Raw genomic sequence first — 18,319 nt, forward strand, 5'->3', positions numbered from 1 at the left:
AGCGCAGAGGATCGCAGCCTCTGCCACGGGTGCGCGTACTGCATAAAAATGCTATTGCTCTCCAGGGTTCCCAGGCGCGCCGCCAGCTTTAAGCGCCGGTGCGCGCGAGTCTTCTCTCTCCCCCACTCACTCCACCTCCGGTATGTATCGCCCCATCTTTAACATATGCTTTTTTTGCTCGGCTCTTCTTTTCCCTGCCTGCAGGAAGGAAGCGTCGGAGAGGGGCAGCTCGCTCGCGCGGGCGCGCCAAATAAAGGCCCGGGCGCCAAGGAGCTGGGACTTATCTCGCGCGCTCGGGCAGGTTACTTGTTGTGTGCGAGGAGGAGGAGGAGGAGCCGCCGCTCAATCAGGTCTGAGGCTGGCGCGGCTGCTCCTTCCGTGCGCTCGGTGCCTCGCTGACAGCCGGCGCTCGCGAGAAAAGGAGGGCGGGGGCGCTGCTCTCACTAGCGCGCGCCTGGGAAAATGTTGCGCAGGTTCTAAAATGGAACGTTAGCGGCGGCGTGCCTGAGCGAGCGCGCGAAGGGTGTGCGTGCGTCTCTATCTCTCTCTCCCCCCCCCCAGCCCCGCCGCGCGTGTGAGTGTGGAGTAAGTAAGCGCGAGAGCTGCAGCAACAGCAGCAAAATCAGGAGCCCGCGCCACGCAGAACTGAATCCGCGAGCAGCCGCCTTCGCTTCCTCCTCCTCCTCTCCGTCTTCTCCCTGTATGGAGCTTTCCGCTATCGGGGAGCAGGTGTTTGCGGTGGAAAGCATCAGGAAGAAGCGCATAAGGAAGGTGGGTTCTGCTGGCGTCTCCCCACTCGTGTTCTCTCCCCCCCCCTTACCCCGGGCTGCAAACAGCGGTCAAATAGGTAGGAGAGGCACGCGGGCCCCACTTTGATTTCTATTTCTAAGCCTTATCTATGTGACTGACTCCTAGGCAGGGGTCACAGAGGCTCCTTCTCGCCTAGGAGAAGCCTCTAGGAGTGGTGGTGCTATAAGTAACACCTCGGCATCGTATGCTTCCCACCCCGACGCCCCACATCTCATACGCATGCCACGGTGCGAGTAAGGGGGGCGTGGCGGCGGAGCGCCTCATTATCCTGCCGCCAGGGGGCGGCAGTGAAGCCCTTGTCACTCTCCCTCCCCTGAAGGCATGGCCATGGGTTGGCTGTCATGCTCCAGGCGAGGTTGTGTGGCAGTCCTGGTGATTGGCATGAATGGTTTCCACCGGTTGGGACCCCTTGCTGGAGGGTGAACACAGGGGGCACGACTTCGCCCAGTGTTGCTCTGCGTGTTTCTACTGGGAAGTAAATGCCATTGACTTCAAGGAGGCTTACTCCCGGGTCAGTGGCAAGTGTGCGTTTAGATTGCACACCCTTAGGCTCACTTTGGAACCTTACTTGCCCCCCATAGTAAAGTGGAGGTGTTGCAGTAGAAGGAGTTCTCCTGGAGGAGAAACATCCAACATGCCCGTTAGGTGTTAGCGGGTGTCACATTCTCAAAGCCCCTACTCCTCAGTTTGAACCATTTCCTCCACTTCCCTCATTTCCACTCCTGTGGGAAGAGAAACAGGTTGGGTCTCCTGGAAGCCCTGCCAGCTTTAAATATATGGTGGTTGGCACCAAAGGCATGATTGAAACTTGAGATGGGCACTGGAACATCTTGAGTGTTATTGCATGGACTTGATGGTGTTCTTGTCAGAGCTCTGCCTTGTTGTTTAGGCCATTCATTTCAAGTGAGCGATTCACTGTATGCTTTATATGTCTTTTGGGGGTCTCTGTGCTATCAATTTCTTAAGGGCCGCTAGCTCAGCAACGGAAAATATGACTACCACCCATCTCTCTGTATGAAGGGCTTGCTCAACAACTTGGACATTGAGAGACTGTGAACATCTTGACATTTGGGTGATTTGGGGTCCAGTCCTAACATTACTTACTTGGGAGTAAGCCCCATTAAATTCAGAAGGACTTACTGTCCTACTGATTGCGCTGTTACTGTCCCTAGATGTATATTTTCACACCAGAGGGTTGGGAAGCTTGCCTTGACTTTTGCAAGTTAAGGCAACCCATTCTGGAAATGGAAATAGCATCATACTTAAAATTTATGATAATCATAGGTGGTGGGTCCCCCCCCCCCCATTTTTTGTCCTCCTGGTCTTATGCATCTTCACAATCCTTCCTAGAGGGGATGAGTTATGCATTTTGGAGACAACTGTCACAGGGCCAAAAAGAACCGTATCACATCATACTAGCTCAGAGCGCCTATAATAATCTCTGAATGCTGCTGATTGTTCGGTATTTATTTCCCCTGCCTTCCTTATCCATCCATGTATGGTAGGAAATGAAACCATCACTTTAGGGTTGGCTTGCTGATCATGCAGTAGAGGAACAAAACCTTCTGTATTAAATTGACAGGTAGGCTTGCATCCTTTATTGTGGGTCAATGAGGATGTGTAAACAGGGTGGGGTGGGAAATGATACCTCCCCTAGCAGCTGCCTGGATAGGTCTCCCTGAGACATTGAGAGCCATTCTTGTAGCCCAGCCACATGCTCCATTTCCATTCATTTTTATAAGATTAGACCATCTAGAAGATGGCATGTGATCCATCATATTATAGAATGCTGTAAGTAGAGAGCTTGCGTGCCAAGAGAGAGGTATTTCGTAGGAGAGGGAATGAGAAGAGCAAGGCAGACAGATATCGAGCAAGCAATGCAGCAGGATCCTTCAGAATTTTTTTTAAAAGGATATTTTTCTTCCCAATTCTTAAGCATTCCTTCTTAATTGCGTGTATATGCTTTGATTCGTCTTTCTGTTGGGTCTCTGTATATGCTTTCTAGCTGATCATTCTGCAAGAAGACCCTCTTGAAAAAGGGCCATTGCTTAGGTCTGCATGGCAAACCTACCTAGGGATGTAGCTCAGTGAGGAGATGCTGAAATTTCCAATGTGAGGAAATGGACAAGTTGAAATTTGTGAAGGGGTTTATTATGGTTCACATCCTGCCAACCCAATTTACTTTACTTTTTTCAGTTATTGATTTTGTTTTTTCCCTTTTGTCTCTCCTTTCCCTCCCATAGGGTAAAGTGGAATATCTTGTGAAATGGAAAGGATGGCCCCCCAAGTAAGTGCTGGGGTATATTTGTAAAGCTGCATTTGTGTTAATTATCTGTCCTCTGTGTTTTGTTTCTCGTTGGCCCCATTTCCAAAAGGAACATCATTCTTCCCTTACTTCCCTTCCTGGCCCTACTTAACCAAGAGTTCTAATTTATTGAACATTTTCTTCAAATGCGTATCCTTGGAGTGGTGATGGAAACAGTTCAATTAGCAGGTGGCTCCTTTTCCTCTGGAACCCTAAAGATACCTTGAACTTAAGTCTTCTAAAAAAAGAAATCGCAGGAGTAGTCCCAAGGAAATAGTTGCCCTTCACGTGTTTGCTCCAACTCCAGTAGAGTAACGGCAGAACAGTAAACAGGGGTACACAAACGTTGGCTTAGCACCGAGCCGAGCCATTATTTGTGGCCGGTAGCAATCTCCCCTTCTCTGCAGCATTCTCTAGTGCGAACAGAGGACTTGGGAGAGGGGCACAGTCACCTCTTATATGGGGGGGCAGTATGAAGAAGAGAAGGAGCTCTGCTTTTTCACCTGATTGAAAACTGCAGTGAAAATAAGGCTCCTCATTATAGCTGCAAAATACTGCAAAATATCTTTACAGTGCTGCTGTCCAGAGCATGCTGCTATCAGTGCATTTGCCCCTGATCCTCCTGAGTGGGTTTGTGGATACCTGACAATAAACTTCCAGTGAGGTATTAACATGCATTTGGCTGCATAATGCTCCCCTCACCCCTCCTTTTGAATGAGGCAGTACCTGCCGCTGGTTATTTCTTTCAGAGGTGTTTCCACCAAGGGATATCGCTTAAACAGCTGCAAGTTTGATGCCTGGTGATTATTGCTAGTTCATGCCTCCCCAGAGGAAACTGCATTGCAATAGGGAGGCATCTTCTTTCTTCTACCCGTGTGGGATTATAGTGCGGGCAGAGTAGTATCTTGCATATTTTAATGCAGGGGTATGTGGGGACTGAAGCCCTCCAACATGTTGTTCGGACTCCGGCTCCCAGCATGGCCAGTGATGGTGGAAGTTGTAGTTCAGCAGCATCCAGAGGGTCACAGCCCCACCCCCACCCCTGTTTTAATGAAATAATTGAGAAGGGGCTAAGTGCCTGTTCATGTCGGATGCAATCCAGAAGTTGCAATTTAACAACTTGCAAGAATATAGGCGCTCTGCAAAAACAGAGCAGAGCGTATCCACCTTCCTGCTCGCTCTGAGCTCTGTGTAGCCACAGCAAAAATTAAATAAATTCCTTTTTGGACTGGGAAGAGAGATGTGTTCTGTCTTCCATATTAGCAATGTGTGCTGCTGCTGACAACATGGTGTTGTCAAGCTCATTAGCTAAACACTTCCCCCAAGATGGCTTCAAATTAGAGTTTGGCTGGATTTATTCGTTAGTCACATCGTATTTAAGGGGAAAGGAGTATGCTATTGCTGTTTCCTAATCCATGGTGATTTTCCAGTATTTTTCAGTGGCACTCTTTAAGTTCCACGTAGCAGTCTTCCACTGCTCTATCTCCCCCCCACCCTCAAGCTCCAAAGTGAAACAAACCCTCAAATAAAGGATATGATGAGCTCATAGCTTTTCTTAGGACTGAAAAAAATAAGGGCTTCTTAGACCCACCAATAAATGAACAAACCATTCTGAAGATTGACTGATAAGTTCTTTTAAGAACACGGAGGTCATAGCTGTGCTTAAAATACGGCTACAAATATTTTTTGTTCGTTTTCTTGATTGCCACTGGATATGTTATAAACAACGGGCAATGTACAGCAGCAGCACCCCAATCTCTGCATCCGTTTACTCCTTACCCCTTCCCAGTTTTGGCTTGGAAAAAAGCAGGCAAATGGTTATGGTTCAAACTGTCTGGCCTCTCTCCTCCCCAGCCTTTTCCCTGCTCATGCTCTCTTCTTTTGCTCCTGATTTTCTGTATGCCTTTTCCAAACAATTTTTTTTAATAATAATAAAAAAAATGGCCTGCATGCCCCACCCATAGGAGCTCAGAGCCAGGGATTTGAAGGGTTATGGCTCTGAGTCAGCTGCAAGCTTGTTTACAACTTGGGTTTGAAAGGGGTGGGGGGGGGAGGAAGGCAATCATGTGACTTGTATTTCCCAGAATGCGTGGTCTGCAGTTCTGCTGCAGTCTGGCCTGCCCCCCTCTCTCTCTCTGTGTGTGTGTCTACGTGTGCCGAGCTGCAATGTTTTTCTATACTGTATGCAGTGTTTTCTCACTGCAGTCAAGCAAGAAGCTGAACTGCAGAGGAATGGGCAACACCCATAGGACATTTTTAAACAGATCTAATACATTCCCCATCCGTTACTCTTCTTCTCTCCCCCCCCCCCCCCCAAACGCTTGCCAGAACAAATGGCAAAATTCCGTGCAGCAAGGAGGTAGAAAGCAAGCGAGCAAAACATTTTCTCAGCTCACGTTTTTATTTTTCTGGTTTGGTAACTTTTTTTGGTCGTACAGCAGGCTGGAGCAAAGATGGCATGGGCAGAGGAAGAGCTCTTACTGGGAGGTAGAGGTTGGCTAATGATGAGGACTGAATAAGAATTAATGAAAACAGAGCTGGCGATGTAAGCTATTTATAACCTTGCCCTTCCCCTGAGAGCTGGATGTGAGAGACATCTTCTGAAGTAAATGTATTGACTTATTTAACATCACACCTCATTCCCTAAAGCCTCAGGGCAGGTAAAAAAAAAAAAGCCTGCTGCAAGGCAGGCGTGTGGGAGTCAGCTGCTGGGTTTTTTCCATTTCACATTGCAGGAGAAATCAAGGCTGAGCAATTTATTTATTTAAAATATATATATATCCTGCTTTTCAGCTTGGCAAGAAAAAAGCTGTGATAACTTGGAGAGATGGGAATTTGCCTAAGGGTGCCCAGAAAGTCATTTCCTGAGTTAGGATTAAAGCTGAGATCCTCTCAGGTCCTGATCCTACGCTGCCTCTGAGGTTCATCTTCTAACCTTTCCTCTTTGACAGGTCACCAGAATGGAAGGGTTTTTGTATTTATTTGTTTACTGCTGCAGAAAGATAATCTCATTATTATTATTTTAGAAAAGTAAACATGGAGACAACCTACATAAAATCTTCTGTTGCAATCCCACTAACCTGGTTTGTGCATCAGTGCACACCATAAACTGTGGCTTGTTCCAAATATGCCTGCTGTGCTCTTCCTTGCTTGTCCTGGAGAGAAATGAGCCACGATCCATGGCTTAGCACCAGGTTTGAACAAGGGATCATGCTTTGTTTCTCCCCAGTACAAGCAGGGAGGAGCAGCTGTGTGCAGTTGGCTTGTGAGAAATGAATAATAATAATTTATTATTTATACCCCGCCCATCTGGCTGGGTTTCCCCAGCCACTCTGGGCGGCTTCCAACAAAATATTAAAATACAATAGTCTGTTAAACATTAAAAGCTTCCCTAAAAAGGGTTCACGTGTAGGTGCTGCAACTGTGTGTCTATGGGTGGGATTCAACTAAGTTCTACTCAAGTAGACCCAACTGAAATGAATGGACATGTCCAAGTTAAGTCCATTCATTTCCATAGGTCTACTTTCAGAGTCAAACTTAATTGACTGCTATCCTGTCTGTGCATATTATATATACAGTTTTTCTTTAAAGCATAACCCCTGTTTGCAGGATGTTTTTCATACCAAATGAAATATAAATAGCTGCCGTTTCATCATGCATCTCTGCATAGACTTTTTTTCCTTTCCACCATGCAGTCATAAATCTGCTACCGGCTTACAAGATAACATGGGGTGGCTAAGTTACCAAAGCTACCTCCAATTATTTGCTATAAGCACTTTAGAAGCTATTAACACATTCCCCACCTCTTCCCTCTCTTATCTTTTTTTTTTTTACACATTTTGTGTATCATTTAGAAGAAATTATACCTGTGGCATAAACAGCAGCTCTTCTCTAACTGTTTTCAAAATAACTTTTATTACTGAAGATTTTTCACCTCCCTAATGTGTTAAAAACTTGACACCATCAACATCTGCAACATCCTCTCCTCTTGCAATCACACCGGCCTGGTTCTGCACATCGCAGTGAGCCATAAACATCTATTAGCATTGCTGTACTATAGTACAGGCCAGTGATATATAATTACATATATAATAAAATATAATTAATTCTCTGATGGCATCAAGGCTAGATTACAGTAATGCCCTGTACATGGAGCTGGTATGTTTGGAAGCATCCACTGGCCCAGAATACATTGCTAAGAAGTTGGTGATAGTGAGCCACTTGAAGTACCGTATATTCCGGTGTATAAGACGACTGGGCATATAAGATGACCCCCCCAACTTTTCCAGTTAAAATACAGAGTTTGGGATACACTCACTGTATAAGAAATACGACCCGGCGTACAGGACGACCCCTGACTTTTGAGAAGATTTTCCTGGGTTAAAAAGCAGTCTTATACGCAGGAATATACTGTATACTGTAGAATCTGTAGTGTCTTCATAGAAACTGTAATGTCTTATAGTTTGAGCACAATTCAACAGGCTGGCTTTGATTTATTTATTTTTTAATTGCCATTAAAGCAATATGGGTTAGGCCAGGGTATCTTAAGGATAGCCTTCTCCCAAATGTCTACCTGACCTGGGCATCTAAATCATCTTCAGAGGACCATTCTATGTATGTATCCACCACAGGAGATGTGGTCACAGTGTTTGTTTGTTTTTTCTTTCATTCATTCTCTTTTCCCTGCCATCTTCCTGCCTGCCTGAAGCCTATGATGATGCTTTTCTGGGGGGGGGGTCTTTTGCCCCCCCCTCCCCCAGATTTCCTGGTTGGAATTTGTTCCTCTTCCCCGCTGGGTGGCTTTGTATTGTATTTTGTGTTGGTTTTTAAGTTTTATGCCACCTTCTGGAACCATAGTTGATTGACAGGAAGCGTAAAAATACTTCTAAAGTACCATGTGTTCAGAGATCAGTTTCTGAATTCTTTAAAAAATAAAAGCTTTAATGAATCATACTTCACAGCTCTAAAGTCATTAACTACGCAGGCAAGAAACACTGTAGCATCTCCAAATCTAGTAGCCTAGTAAGATCCTGCCATTGAAAGAATAAGCCGGTGAAATGCACAGGGTTCTGCATAGGAAACGTTTTGTGGGAATCCGGTTTTCTGTTGGCTGCAACAGGCAGATTTAAGACTGAGGAGACTATAGTTGAAGAACAGAGAGTTTATGATCCCCTTTTTTCAAAGAAGGTTTGTCACTTATTTGATCCATTCCATGTGCGGAAGTAGAAGGGTATGGTATACATTTTATTTTAAGAATTTATTGGCAGAACCCTTGGGTGGGAAATGCAAATACTTTATTATTCAGCTGTTAAGTGGATTGTAGTCTCCAGTTGATAAGGGGGAAAGTGCTAGAACTTTGACAGTGCTAGCGACACCCTACTTGACCAGAAGCCATTTGATGGTTTTCTCTTGACTGACATTTTCCCTCTTAGATACAGCACATGGGAGCCAGAGGATCACATTCTTGACCCTCGCCTGGTGATGGCTTATGAAGAGAAGTAAGAATATTTCCTTTTTATTTTGGGGGAGAGGTTAAAACAAGAGGCCTTGCATCAAAGAGATCTAGCATGGTCAGGTTGGCTAGAGAGTTTCTCTCTTCCGCTTTCAAGGCAAGGAGAGCTAATAATTAAGCTCTTTATTCTGAAAGAGCAGACACCCGGCTGAACTGAGGCTTCTGTGCTATGGCTCAATTACCTGAGAGCACCCCAGTGCAAAGAGTTCCCAGAATACGCTGCAGCCTCTTCACCTGCCCAACAATAAGACAAATGACAATATTCCTAGCTGCCTGGACTACATGTTACTAGGAAAATAAATATGTGCCACCAACCCATGTTGGATAGATGTATGGCAGCAGCCGCCATGTGTCTTCCCATAATGTGAAGTTAGGGTCTAAAATATCAGTATGTTACCTAGCCCAATGGGAATTACCATTGGTTGCATTAGCGCATAACACTAAGCTGAAAATCCTGAGTTGCTAAAGCAGGGTATGCACAAGCTACGTGTGAATGTACTCAGCCCCTTTCCTTTCACTCCCACCCTTTGAACCGGCAAGAAAACAAGGCAGGCTATAGCAGTTAACCAGAGCTTCCTGTTGTGTGTGAACCACAAAACTACGCTTAATGGTTTCAAAGAAACCAGCAGCGTAAGCCGGCTTTAGACTGTGATATCCATCACATAGGGTTTTGTGTCTGCTTGTGTGCTCGCATGCACCGAACTGCCGATCCCAGTTGTTGCTTGTATAGCTGCTGCTTCTTCTTCTTCTTTGGCAATCACTCGTAGATGAGTAAGATTGTCTTCCATAAACACGATTTTAACAATGGGTCCGTAAGTGACTGTGGAGGCCAATTCTGGATCCACACGTCCTTCCACAGCGGGGACATTGGTTTCCAGGCGGGAGTTGATCACGGTGTGGATTTGCCAAGCGTGCCTTCCTCTTAACACGTTTCTCCCTTGCGTCCTGAGATTGAGTTTCTTCAAAGCCCATGAAACCTTTAGTAAAGGCTGTTCTCCAACTGGAGCGCTCGCAGGCCAGTGTTCCCCAGTTGTCAGTGTTTATACTACATTTTTTAAGATTTGCCTTGAGACAGTCTTTAAACCTCTTTTGTTGTATAGCAGGTAGGTATTGACTCTGTTAAGCATTACTGAATTAGGTTGTGGGGGGAAAGAACAGCTCCAACTACCAACCAAGCCAAATGAAAGTTCCCCCCTTCTCCACTACGATTTGTATTTGAACAAGGAACAGCTCTGTGATATGCCTTAAATAACCTGGATCGACAAGTGGCCTTGTTGGTGCTCTTGCTGTGTTAACAAATGGAATTGCTAGGTATCTTCTGTCTCATCAGGGAAGAGAAAGATCGCGCCTCAGGTTACAGGAAGAGAGGCCCTAAACCAAAACGTCTCTTGCTGCAGGTAAGGGCCCAAGTTTGTTGAATTACACTGTTCGTTCTTAAGCCCCAGCATTGCTGTACCAACTGAGCTATCCACTACATGCATGTATATATTTTTAAGTACTTCTACATTTATTTTGAAAATATATGCCCTGCTTGTCCCTCCACAAAGGAGTTGCTCAAAGCAGCTGACAGAAAAAGAAAAGAAGCAAACGTAACAAGAAAAAACACAAAGTTCATCCCCAACCACCAAGGCCAATACAATCAGAGCAATTAATGTCAAATCATGGTTCTGTTTTTTTTTAAATATATTTTTATTAATTTTCCAATTAAAACCAATTATATCACATTATTTCAAATTATACACATATATATATCAATCAAACCGAATGTTATGCCAAATCATCTAGAGAATTTTTTATTTGGGTTCCCATGCTTCAAGAAATTGGGGATTCCTCGCAACCGTCCACTGCCGTCTTTTTTCTAAAGTTCAAATCGTCCTCCAAGTTCATAATAATCCAGATCTTCCCCTTACAGTCACATAGATGTTTTCCACTTTCAACCGATTGTTTCCCAGCTGCTGAGATAAATATCAAACAAGGTTTCACAGATGTTCTTTCTCCTGTGTGGGTTAATCAGTCCAGCCTCCCCATAAATCTTCTTAGTCTGGAGCTCCCTGTTGCGTCGAAGCAGCGCCATCTTAAAAAGCTCAAATCACTTTCGTTTTCTCTCATAGCCATGAAGATTAACGATCTTTATAAAATTTACAGCTTTTCCAGGCAGAAGACCCAAACATCAAACCATAAACTCTTGGTAAATTAATGGATCTCCTTGCCCTATAGCTGAACTTAGCTTCAGGTCGCTGCTCCAATTCAAAGTGCGTCACAGCTCATAAATCCTCCGAACGCGTCCAGGACTCCTTCCGTCCGACTAGGGGGGGGGGCTTTTCTCATCGGCAACTCCACATCTTTAAAAAATATGCTCAGTAACAACAGTTTATAAAGTTCAACTCACACAGTCTTTTGCTTCTCTTTCACTCCAAACAAGCCAGGACATCGCGTCTGGGAAGGTACGAAGTAACTCATATGAAGAAAAATAAAAAAAAACTCAATTCCCTTATCGCTCCGTCCCCATCAATCCTTCTTCCAGATGATATACAGCCTTTGACTCCTCTCCCTCAGCAGCATAAATTTCTCAGCAGTAAACAGCGCTTCTTCCCCTCCTTCTGAAGTATGTCCATAGATTTAAGCCTAATTATCTTCTTTAACCATGGAAATCCCCGCCATGCAGATTAGCGTCCGGGAGTCCTGGCCCTCGTAAGTGCTTTTCAGCCCAAGCTCCCCCCACTCCATAAACAGTCGGAGTGGGTCTGGGGGCATCGCGGGCCAGCGGCCCCTCTCCGTAACCCCCGGAGAGGGTAGGGGGTTGCCATTTACTCCCCTAGCAACCGCCAAATTCCTTACGAAGGTCAGAGGGATGGAAAACAGGTCCGCCATTCCTGCCGGCGGAAACCGGAACCCTGGTCAAATGGTTCTGAACACAGCTCACCGGCTCCAAATCTTGAAGCTTTGATTAAAACAAGACACTTTTCCTTAAAATGTAAGAATTACTGCATATACAGAATTGTATGCAGAATTACTGCATATACAGAATTACTGCATTTTCAGGCAAAGTTAACCTACTGATCTCTAATTTGGCTTAACCTTTCCCATCAGAAAGATGCACTGCACAGTATCGTGTGTTCAAAGCAATGCTTAATGTGTTGTGCTCATGTTGATCATTCTCCATTACAGTTTTTTTGCTTCCATGTAAATAATTATTGTGTGTGTGTGTGTACACATATATAATAAGGTGAAGAGCATATTGAGCTAGTTCTTCGAGGATGTTATGGTTCTGTGGCTACAGGTGTTCATAGAAATACAGGGGCATTTGCAGAATTGTGATTTCTTTTCTCTGTTTGCAGAGGCTGTATAGCATGGACCTGCGAAGCGCACACAAAGGGAAAGAGAAACTCTGCTTTTCTCTTTCACGGAGGTTTGGGGGAGGAAACAGCCTAGCCAAGGGAGGGCAGACTGAGCTGCCCGAGAAGAATGGAGCAACTGTCTTGCCCTTCCCGCTTCGGAAGCAGAGCAAGAACCAGAAGTACCTGCGCCTTTCCAGGAAGAAGTTCACCCGCATGGCGAGCCTGGAGAATCGGAACCGTCGGCGGGAGTTCTTCCTGAAGGAGCCAGTGGCGTTGGAGGAGAGGCAGACCCCCAGCAACTGGGATGAGGCCACGCAGCCTGCCAGCAAAGAGGGTAAGCGCTGGCAACACCCCCAGCTACGTAGAGCCCATCTCATCTCACTTCCTTGGGCATCCAGGTTTCTCTCTTAACGGTTGCACACTGTGCATGCCATTTGGGGCTAACCCTTTATTTGCCAGCTACCCCTGCAGGTTGACCTGAAGGGGGAAATCTCAGATCTAGGATTGTTCCCAGCTAAGTCCTACTTGGAGCAGACCTCTTGAAACCAATGGGCTTACGTTAGTCAAGTCCATTGATTCCAGCTGCGTGTGGCTTAGATGGAGACAACCCTGAGTGTTTGGTTAGTAGGCACTCTGAATCTGATCACCACTTGACACTTTTCAGTGGCGCTCATTTCCATGCCGTTTCTTCACTAGTCTGGGCAGACCAGCAGGATCTGTGCAGGCAGCACTGCCGCTCTCCTGCCAAAACAGCAACTGTAGATTGAAATCCCCACAACAGGAAGCGCTTAATGTCATCCTTCCAGCTTGGTGTTCTGCAAGGGTTCTTAATGACAGCTGGCCTGTAAATGCGCTTCTTGTCGGGGTTCTTACTGTGGGTGACCATCACAGAAGAAGAAGCCGCCATGTTGGTAGAGAAGTTTCTCCCCACCTCCCTCTGGTCTCTTGGGTGTATATCTGTGCTACATATTTAAAGTGGTTTAAGAGTTATTTCCTGAAAACCTTGGGAATTGTAGCTCAGGGGAGGGCTAGTGGGTATTGCAAAGGATATCTAACAGAGATCAATCTGTACTGGGGGTAGCTAATTTTTTGTGGTGGACTTGTAGCAAACCCTTCAAGAACCATGTGCTGAAGTTGCTTCAGGCCCAAAAAATTACAGTGGTCCCTTGGTTCTCAAACTTAATCCGTTCCTGGAGTCCGTTCAACTCCCGAAACCGTTCGAAAACCAAGGCGCAGCTTCCAGTTGGCTGCAGGAGCTTCCAAAAAACGTTTGCAAACTGGAACACTTCCGGCTTTGTGGCGTTTGGGAGCCAAAACGTACGAGTACCAAGGCGTTCAAGAACTATGGTACGACTGTCTTTGGAAGGAGCCAGGTCTGGTTTTGGGGTTGGTGGTCCTTCCCCGGTTTACACACCCTCAGCTGAACCATATCAATTGGGCTTCACGAAGGAAAGCCTAGATTGGTATAAAATGCATATAAACTTCCTAGTGTATATAGGAAGTCTCTTTTTAAGTAGAGGAACACTTTCTGTGTTGGAGAGCTTTTTCACACACATGCATTGCTTGGAGGGCTAAGTGGTACTGTTGAAACCCAGTGTGCCATCCTCACCAAGATGTTTGTATGGACCCCATCGTTTGAGGGGGGGGGGATGTTCCTGTGGAAAACTGGATCATGTGCCAAGAAAGCTGCATTGTACAACTTGCATATATGCAAATGAAGCAAATTTGCTTCACTAAAAATAACTTATTTTACAACTGCTAGTCAAGGAGCTTTGCCCAACCAAGAAGGACTTTAAAGTCAAGTGCATGTAAATTGTGGCTTCTAAAGTTCCAGCAGGCATTGTCTGTAGATGGTAAAGCCTACCTTTGCAACCTTTAAGCTTGGAAAACGTACTTTAGAAAAAACTTTAAAAGTGAAAATGTAGGGACCTTACTAATTTATTATGTGTGAGTTTGGTATGGAAGTTTGTTCCTATATGTTTAGTTCTAGATAGTCTCTCATACCTTTGCTATTTTATTTGGCATCTGTTATTATACTTTGTTATGTTTCATTAGAAATATATATGGAGGGAGGGAGTACTTGGGGTGTGAGGCAGGGCTAGTGAAAGAGTGTGGCCTGGGGGCAGTTTCAAGAGCTGCATTTGGCCCCCTTGGCCTGCGGTTCCCCACAGTGACAGGCGGGGAAAGCAAAAGATAATCGCTGGAGGTAGAAATGCTGCCAAAACCATGGTTGCAGTTCAGAAAATACCCTTCTGTAATTGTTACTTGACCTCTGACTTTAGATCTTTATATGGTTTCCTATAGGGTTTTGTGTACGATGGTTGTAAACCGCTCTGATTTTTTTAAATAAAAAAATGAATAGTGGTATATGAATATCCTAATAAGTAAAACAGGCATCTGACAGGAGTGTCCATCTGTGTTGATATTTGCACTTTTTGCACAGTTGGTTTGGAAAGAGCAAAGTGGGGTTTAGATTATTTGCAGCTGCAAGCCAAGATGTCGACTAGTTCTTCTCAAGTCCCAATAACACAATATGGCTGCTGCATTTTGTTGGGTACTTTGGAGCCTTCCATTGTAGCTTTCATTGTGAAGCCCCTTGAGGTGTAGCTGACAAATTCTACTAGAGAAATGTAAACCTTATTTTTTTTATTCTCCCTTCAACGTGAGCACACATGTGGAATCCCGGGTAGTGTCGGGGAGAAATGGATCCTTTCTCAGGTGAGAGTAGACACACCTCAGATATCTGAGAGAGATGCCAGGAATACCCAGTTAAAGGGCCCACTTTCCATTCCCAGGTGGGACAGGAGGGTGCAGAACAGGTAAATAAGAGAAGATGGAGGCCTCCCTCCCCTCTCCATGTATCTCTTTTGGCGTGGGGGTGGGATTATTGCTGCTGCTTTCTTATGTATAAGGTCCAAAATGAGAAGTCTAAGAAGCGGGCCCCTCATTGTCAGCTGTTGATGAGGGCCATATGAGTACGGTAAATAAATGTGTTTTGAAACTCCTATGAAGGAGAGGAAATGTAAACTCCCACGAGACAATTAAAAGGAAATCCATTTTGAGGGATTTGGAAAGCACAGCATCCGCTCTGTGGCGAATTCTCCTTTTTCATATAACAAGCACCTGGAAAATATCTCCTTGGTTTGTTGCACAGCGTAAACCCAATACCAAACTATATCCCTTTTAAGTGAGAGGATTCGCTTAGTGCAGAGGTTTTCAACCGTTTTGGGTCCACGACTCCCTTGCCCAATTACCGCCTTTCTGCAGCACCCCTGTGGGGCTCAGGAGCCCAGTTTTGTCACCCCTTGCATGCAAAGCTGAGCGCCCTTTCTCGAACACCCTCCCTTGTGGAGTGTTCCCTCAGCCTCCTCTCCTTGGGAGTCCTGCAGGCAGCCACCCCAGGTCTCTGAGCTGCCATAAAGAGAGGTGCCTCCTTGCCCTGCCCCACAGGGGCATGTGAAGCACCCCCTGGCCAGCCCCAGAGGGACCATTCACCTGGGGAGCTTGTTGCCAGAGCTGCTGCCACAAACATCTGTGCAAGCTTTTGGGAGGCAGAGGGCATCAGAGGAAGGGAGGGAAGGGAATAGGGGCAGAGGCCATTGTTGCCCGTGGCATCCCTGACCATCATTCAAGGAACCCCAGGGTGCCATGGCAGACTGGTTGAAAACCAGTGGCTTAGTGCATAAGCAGGTGGGGGCAGGTCTCAATCCTATAGCCTGTAAAGTGGGTTTGAGGTGGTTTGCATAGGCCACATATTTATTGGTCTGTGTCTGTGTGTTTGCTCCACCCCCCCCCCATTTGCGTCAGTTCGTAGCTGGCCAGCCTGTTCCATGAGGACAAGATTGTTGATTCCTATTGGTCTCCCGTTTCCCCCTCCCTCTCACATGCTGTTCTCTTTCCTCATTCCTCTTCCACAGTGAGCTCCATTGAGGCAGCAGAAGGCAATCTTTCCTGGAGCCCCGCCCTGCCGCCAAATGAAGTGACAGTGACGGACATCACAGCAAACTCCATTACCGTGACTTTCAGAGAAGCACAAATGGCAGAGGGCTTCTTCCGAGACAGGAGCATCCCGTTCTGAATCTGCATTTTTCTATTATTATTCTTATTTCATCGTTTTTCTTTTCTTCATGCTTGGGAGATTTCTGTTTCTTTTTCGTTTTGTTTTTCATGTGTGTGTGTGTGTGTTTTCCCAACCCACTGCCGTGCTCCCAATCAGATTTTTCTAGGGTGGGTGGATTTAATTATATTATTTAACAAGCAAAATCCGGAAAATTTCCTTCACAAATGTTTACAGAGGATTTTGGTTTTATTTTGACTGTTGATCTCACTGGCTCTCTCTTTCTCTTTTTCCCTTACTCCCCTTTCAAATAAGCAAAAAAAGAAAAAAAAGAAAAAGGCAATGTGGGGGTGCCTATACATTTCCCCCCCTCCTCATTTGTTATAAAGACACAGAGAGAGCATATAGATATTATGTGTTGTTGCTTTGTCCATTTGGGAAGTGGAAGCTCTTTTCACTGGCAAAGACATTTATTCATAGTGCATTCTGGAAAAATGCCCGTTCCTTATATCAATTATAGCATATCTGCAATCGAAGGAAGGACCGGGTGAATGTTCAGAAAAGTGGGAGATGCCAAATACAAATTTCCCCGTATTCTTCAGATTTTACTTCATCACTTCCCAGTGGTGTCTGTGAAAAGCAGTGGTCCCCCTCCTTTGGGTGGCTGAGTTCCCATGTTTGATGCTTCCGCCCTTCTCTGTACTGTACAAGATGTGGCCTCCACAGTGCTTCCACACATGCTATACATTTGGGAGACTTCCTATACTCCAGGTTGTTTTGTTGTGTCACTCTAGGGAACGTCTGCATTGACTTCTGTCTGTGCACAGCTAAATTACATTTGGTTTAAGTAGGGGGTAAAGTGAATCCTAAAGTGACTATTACTGCACACCCATTGAGAGCATGCTCTTGAACAGCCTCCCCCAACATGGTGCCCTCCAAATGTTTTCGGCTGCAACTGTTGTTTGCCTCGCGCAGCAGGTATTGTGGGATTCATTGTCTGAAACATCTGGAGAGGACAAGGTATGGGGAGGCTGCTCTACAATGTGCAGCATCCAATGGTTCTCTGGAAGATGTGCAGGGATTCTTAGCAAACAGTTGGACCTAGGAAGCTTGAATCCTCCCAGAGTATGATTGTGTCCTGTGTGGAGGATCCACAGGGCTGGTGATGGGTCATGGTGGTGAGGGGTTGGATGTGCATCAGCATGCATGCAGTGTCAATGAAACCTCTGAACCCCAGTTGGAACAGATCTAACCACATGAGAAGCAGATATTTGTTCCACTGGCAGGCTGATGGAATAATTAATTATGTGTAAGAACTAAGCCACTATGGCTATCCGGTAATGAACTGTAGCTTCTGTTGTCTTGGATGCATACAGATGGAGTTGCCAGGTAATTGCAATTCTGCTTATATAAACAGTTGGAAGACTTTTTGTTAATTTTGAACAACTGCTTCAGCCTGTCCCGTTTGGACATTTCTTCTCGTTATCAATTGTGGTGGTGGAGAAGGCATTCCCAACTTCCAAGAGGTAGTTGGGAATCTCTTTGGTTTTGTGTTTAAATGTTTGCCAGGCTCAGGATACTAGAGGAACGCTGCATAAAATTCAGTTCATGTTCAAGCTTTGCTATGGACTTCCATTATCTGCCCATTGTCATGAAACTGGCTTCATACATCTCTTGGGGCATGGGTCTTTGGGTGGGTAAAAGTGGAGGTGATGATACAGTGAGAACTTCCTTGTGCAGTCGGAAGAATTATAGCTGTTGCCTTGTTGAATTGGTAGTGTATCAGATATGGACACTGGCCAATATTGTCCTGTCTGATCAAAGTAAGGGGTCAGAAATATTGGAGTGAAAGGGAATGGGGTTGAAATATGTTTATGAGGCTTATAAAATTCTTCCACTTCAGTTTTGCCCTTGATGTTATCTCTCTTGTTCAACACTGGAGCCTCTGATACTTTTGTGTGGTTTTCTTGACAAACGTGTGTGTGTGTGTGTGTGTGTGTGTGTGAACATCTTAGCCTTTGCCAGGGAGAAGCTGCTTGCACTTCTATAGAGCCTTGTCTTGCACTTCAATGCCTTGAAACTTGTGCTGGACTTCTTTGTGACTTTTTTTAAAAAAGGAACGGTGGTATCTATGAACTGTATAGCTTTAGAATATTTTCTTGTGCTTGTGTGCTCCTTTAAGTTTACTTAAGCAAAAGGGAAAGTTCCACAAAATTTATCTTCCTTTGGAGAGTGAGGATGGCAAGCTAGAAGGCAAGGGTGTATATCCCACTGAAATGAATGGAACTGACACCTGC

The 18,319-nt window shown here is 45.4% G+C and overlaps 1 protein-coding gene across 1 annotated transcript; it reads left to right on the top strand.

Annotated features, from left to right (window-relative positions):
• The first annotated feature begins 278 nt into the window (after positions 1–278).
• Positions 279–18,127, top strand: CBX7 (chromobox 7). The gene is made up of 6 exons (XM_035127549.2): positions 279–771; positions 3,054–3,097; positions 8,548–8,613; positions 9,958–10,024; positions 11,966–12,299; positions 15,883–18,127. The coding sequence occupies exons 1-6, from the start codon at positions 703–705 to the stop codon at positions 16,041–16,043; spliced, it is 741 nt and encodes a 246-aa protein (XP_034983440.1). The 5' UTR covers positions 279–702; the 3' UTR covers positions 16,044–18,127.
• The last annotated feature ends 192 nt before the right edge of the window (positions 18,128–18,319 follow it).

This window comes from Zootoca vivipara, chromosome 10 (genome assembly GCF_963506605.1).
Source record: "Zootoca vivipara chromosome 10, rZooViv1.1, whole genome shotgun sequence".
NCBI classification, from domain to species: domain Eukaryota; kingdom Metazoa; phylum Chordata; class Lepidosauria; order Squamata; family Lacertidae; genus Zootoca; species Zootoca vivipara.

Bases quoted from the DNA above. Each gene is read 5' to 3' on its own strand.
- CBX7 (XM_035127549.2), top strand. From the start codon at position 703: ATGGAGCTTTCCGCTATCGGGGAGCAGGTGTTTGCGGTGGAAAGCATC. The intron at 3,098-8,547 runs GTAAGTGCTGGG...TTTCCCTCTTAG, and splicing joins TGGAAAGGATGGCCCCCCAA to ATACAGCACATGGGAGCCAG. The intron at 10,025-11,965 runs GTAAGGGCCCAA...CTCTGTTTGCAG, and splicing joins CAAAACGTCTCTTGCTGCAG to AGGCTGTATAGCATGGACCT.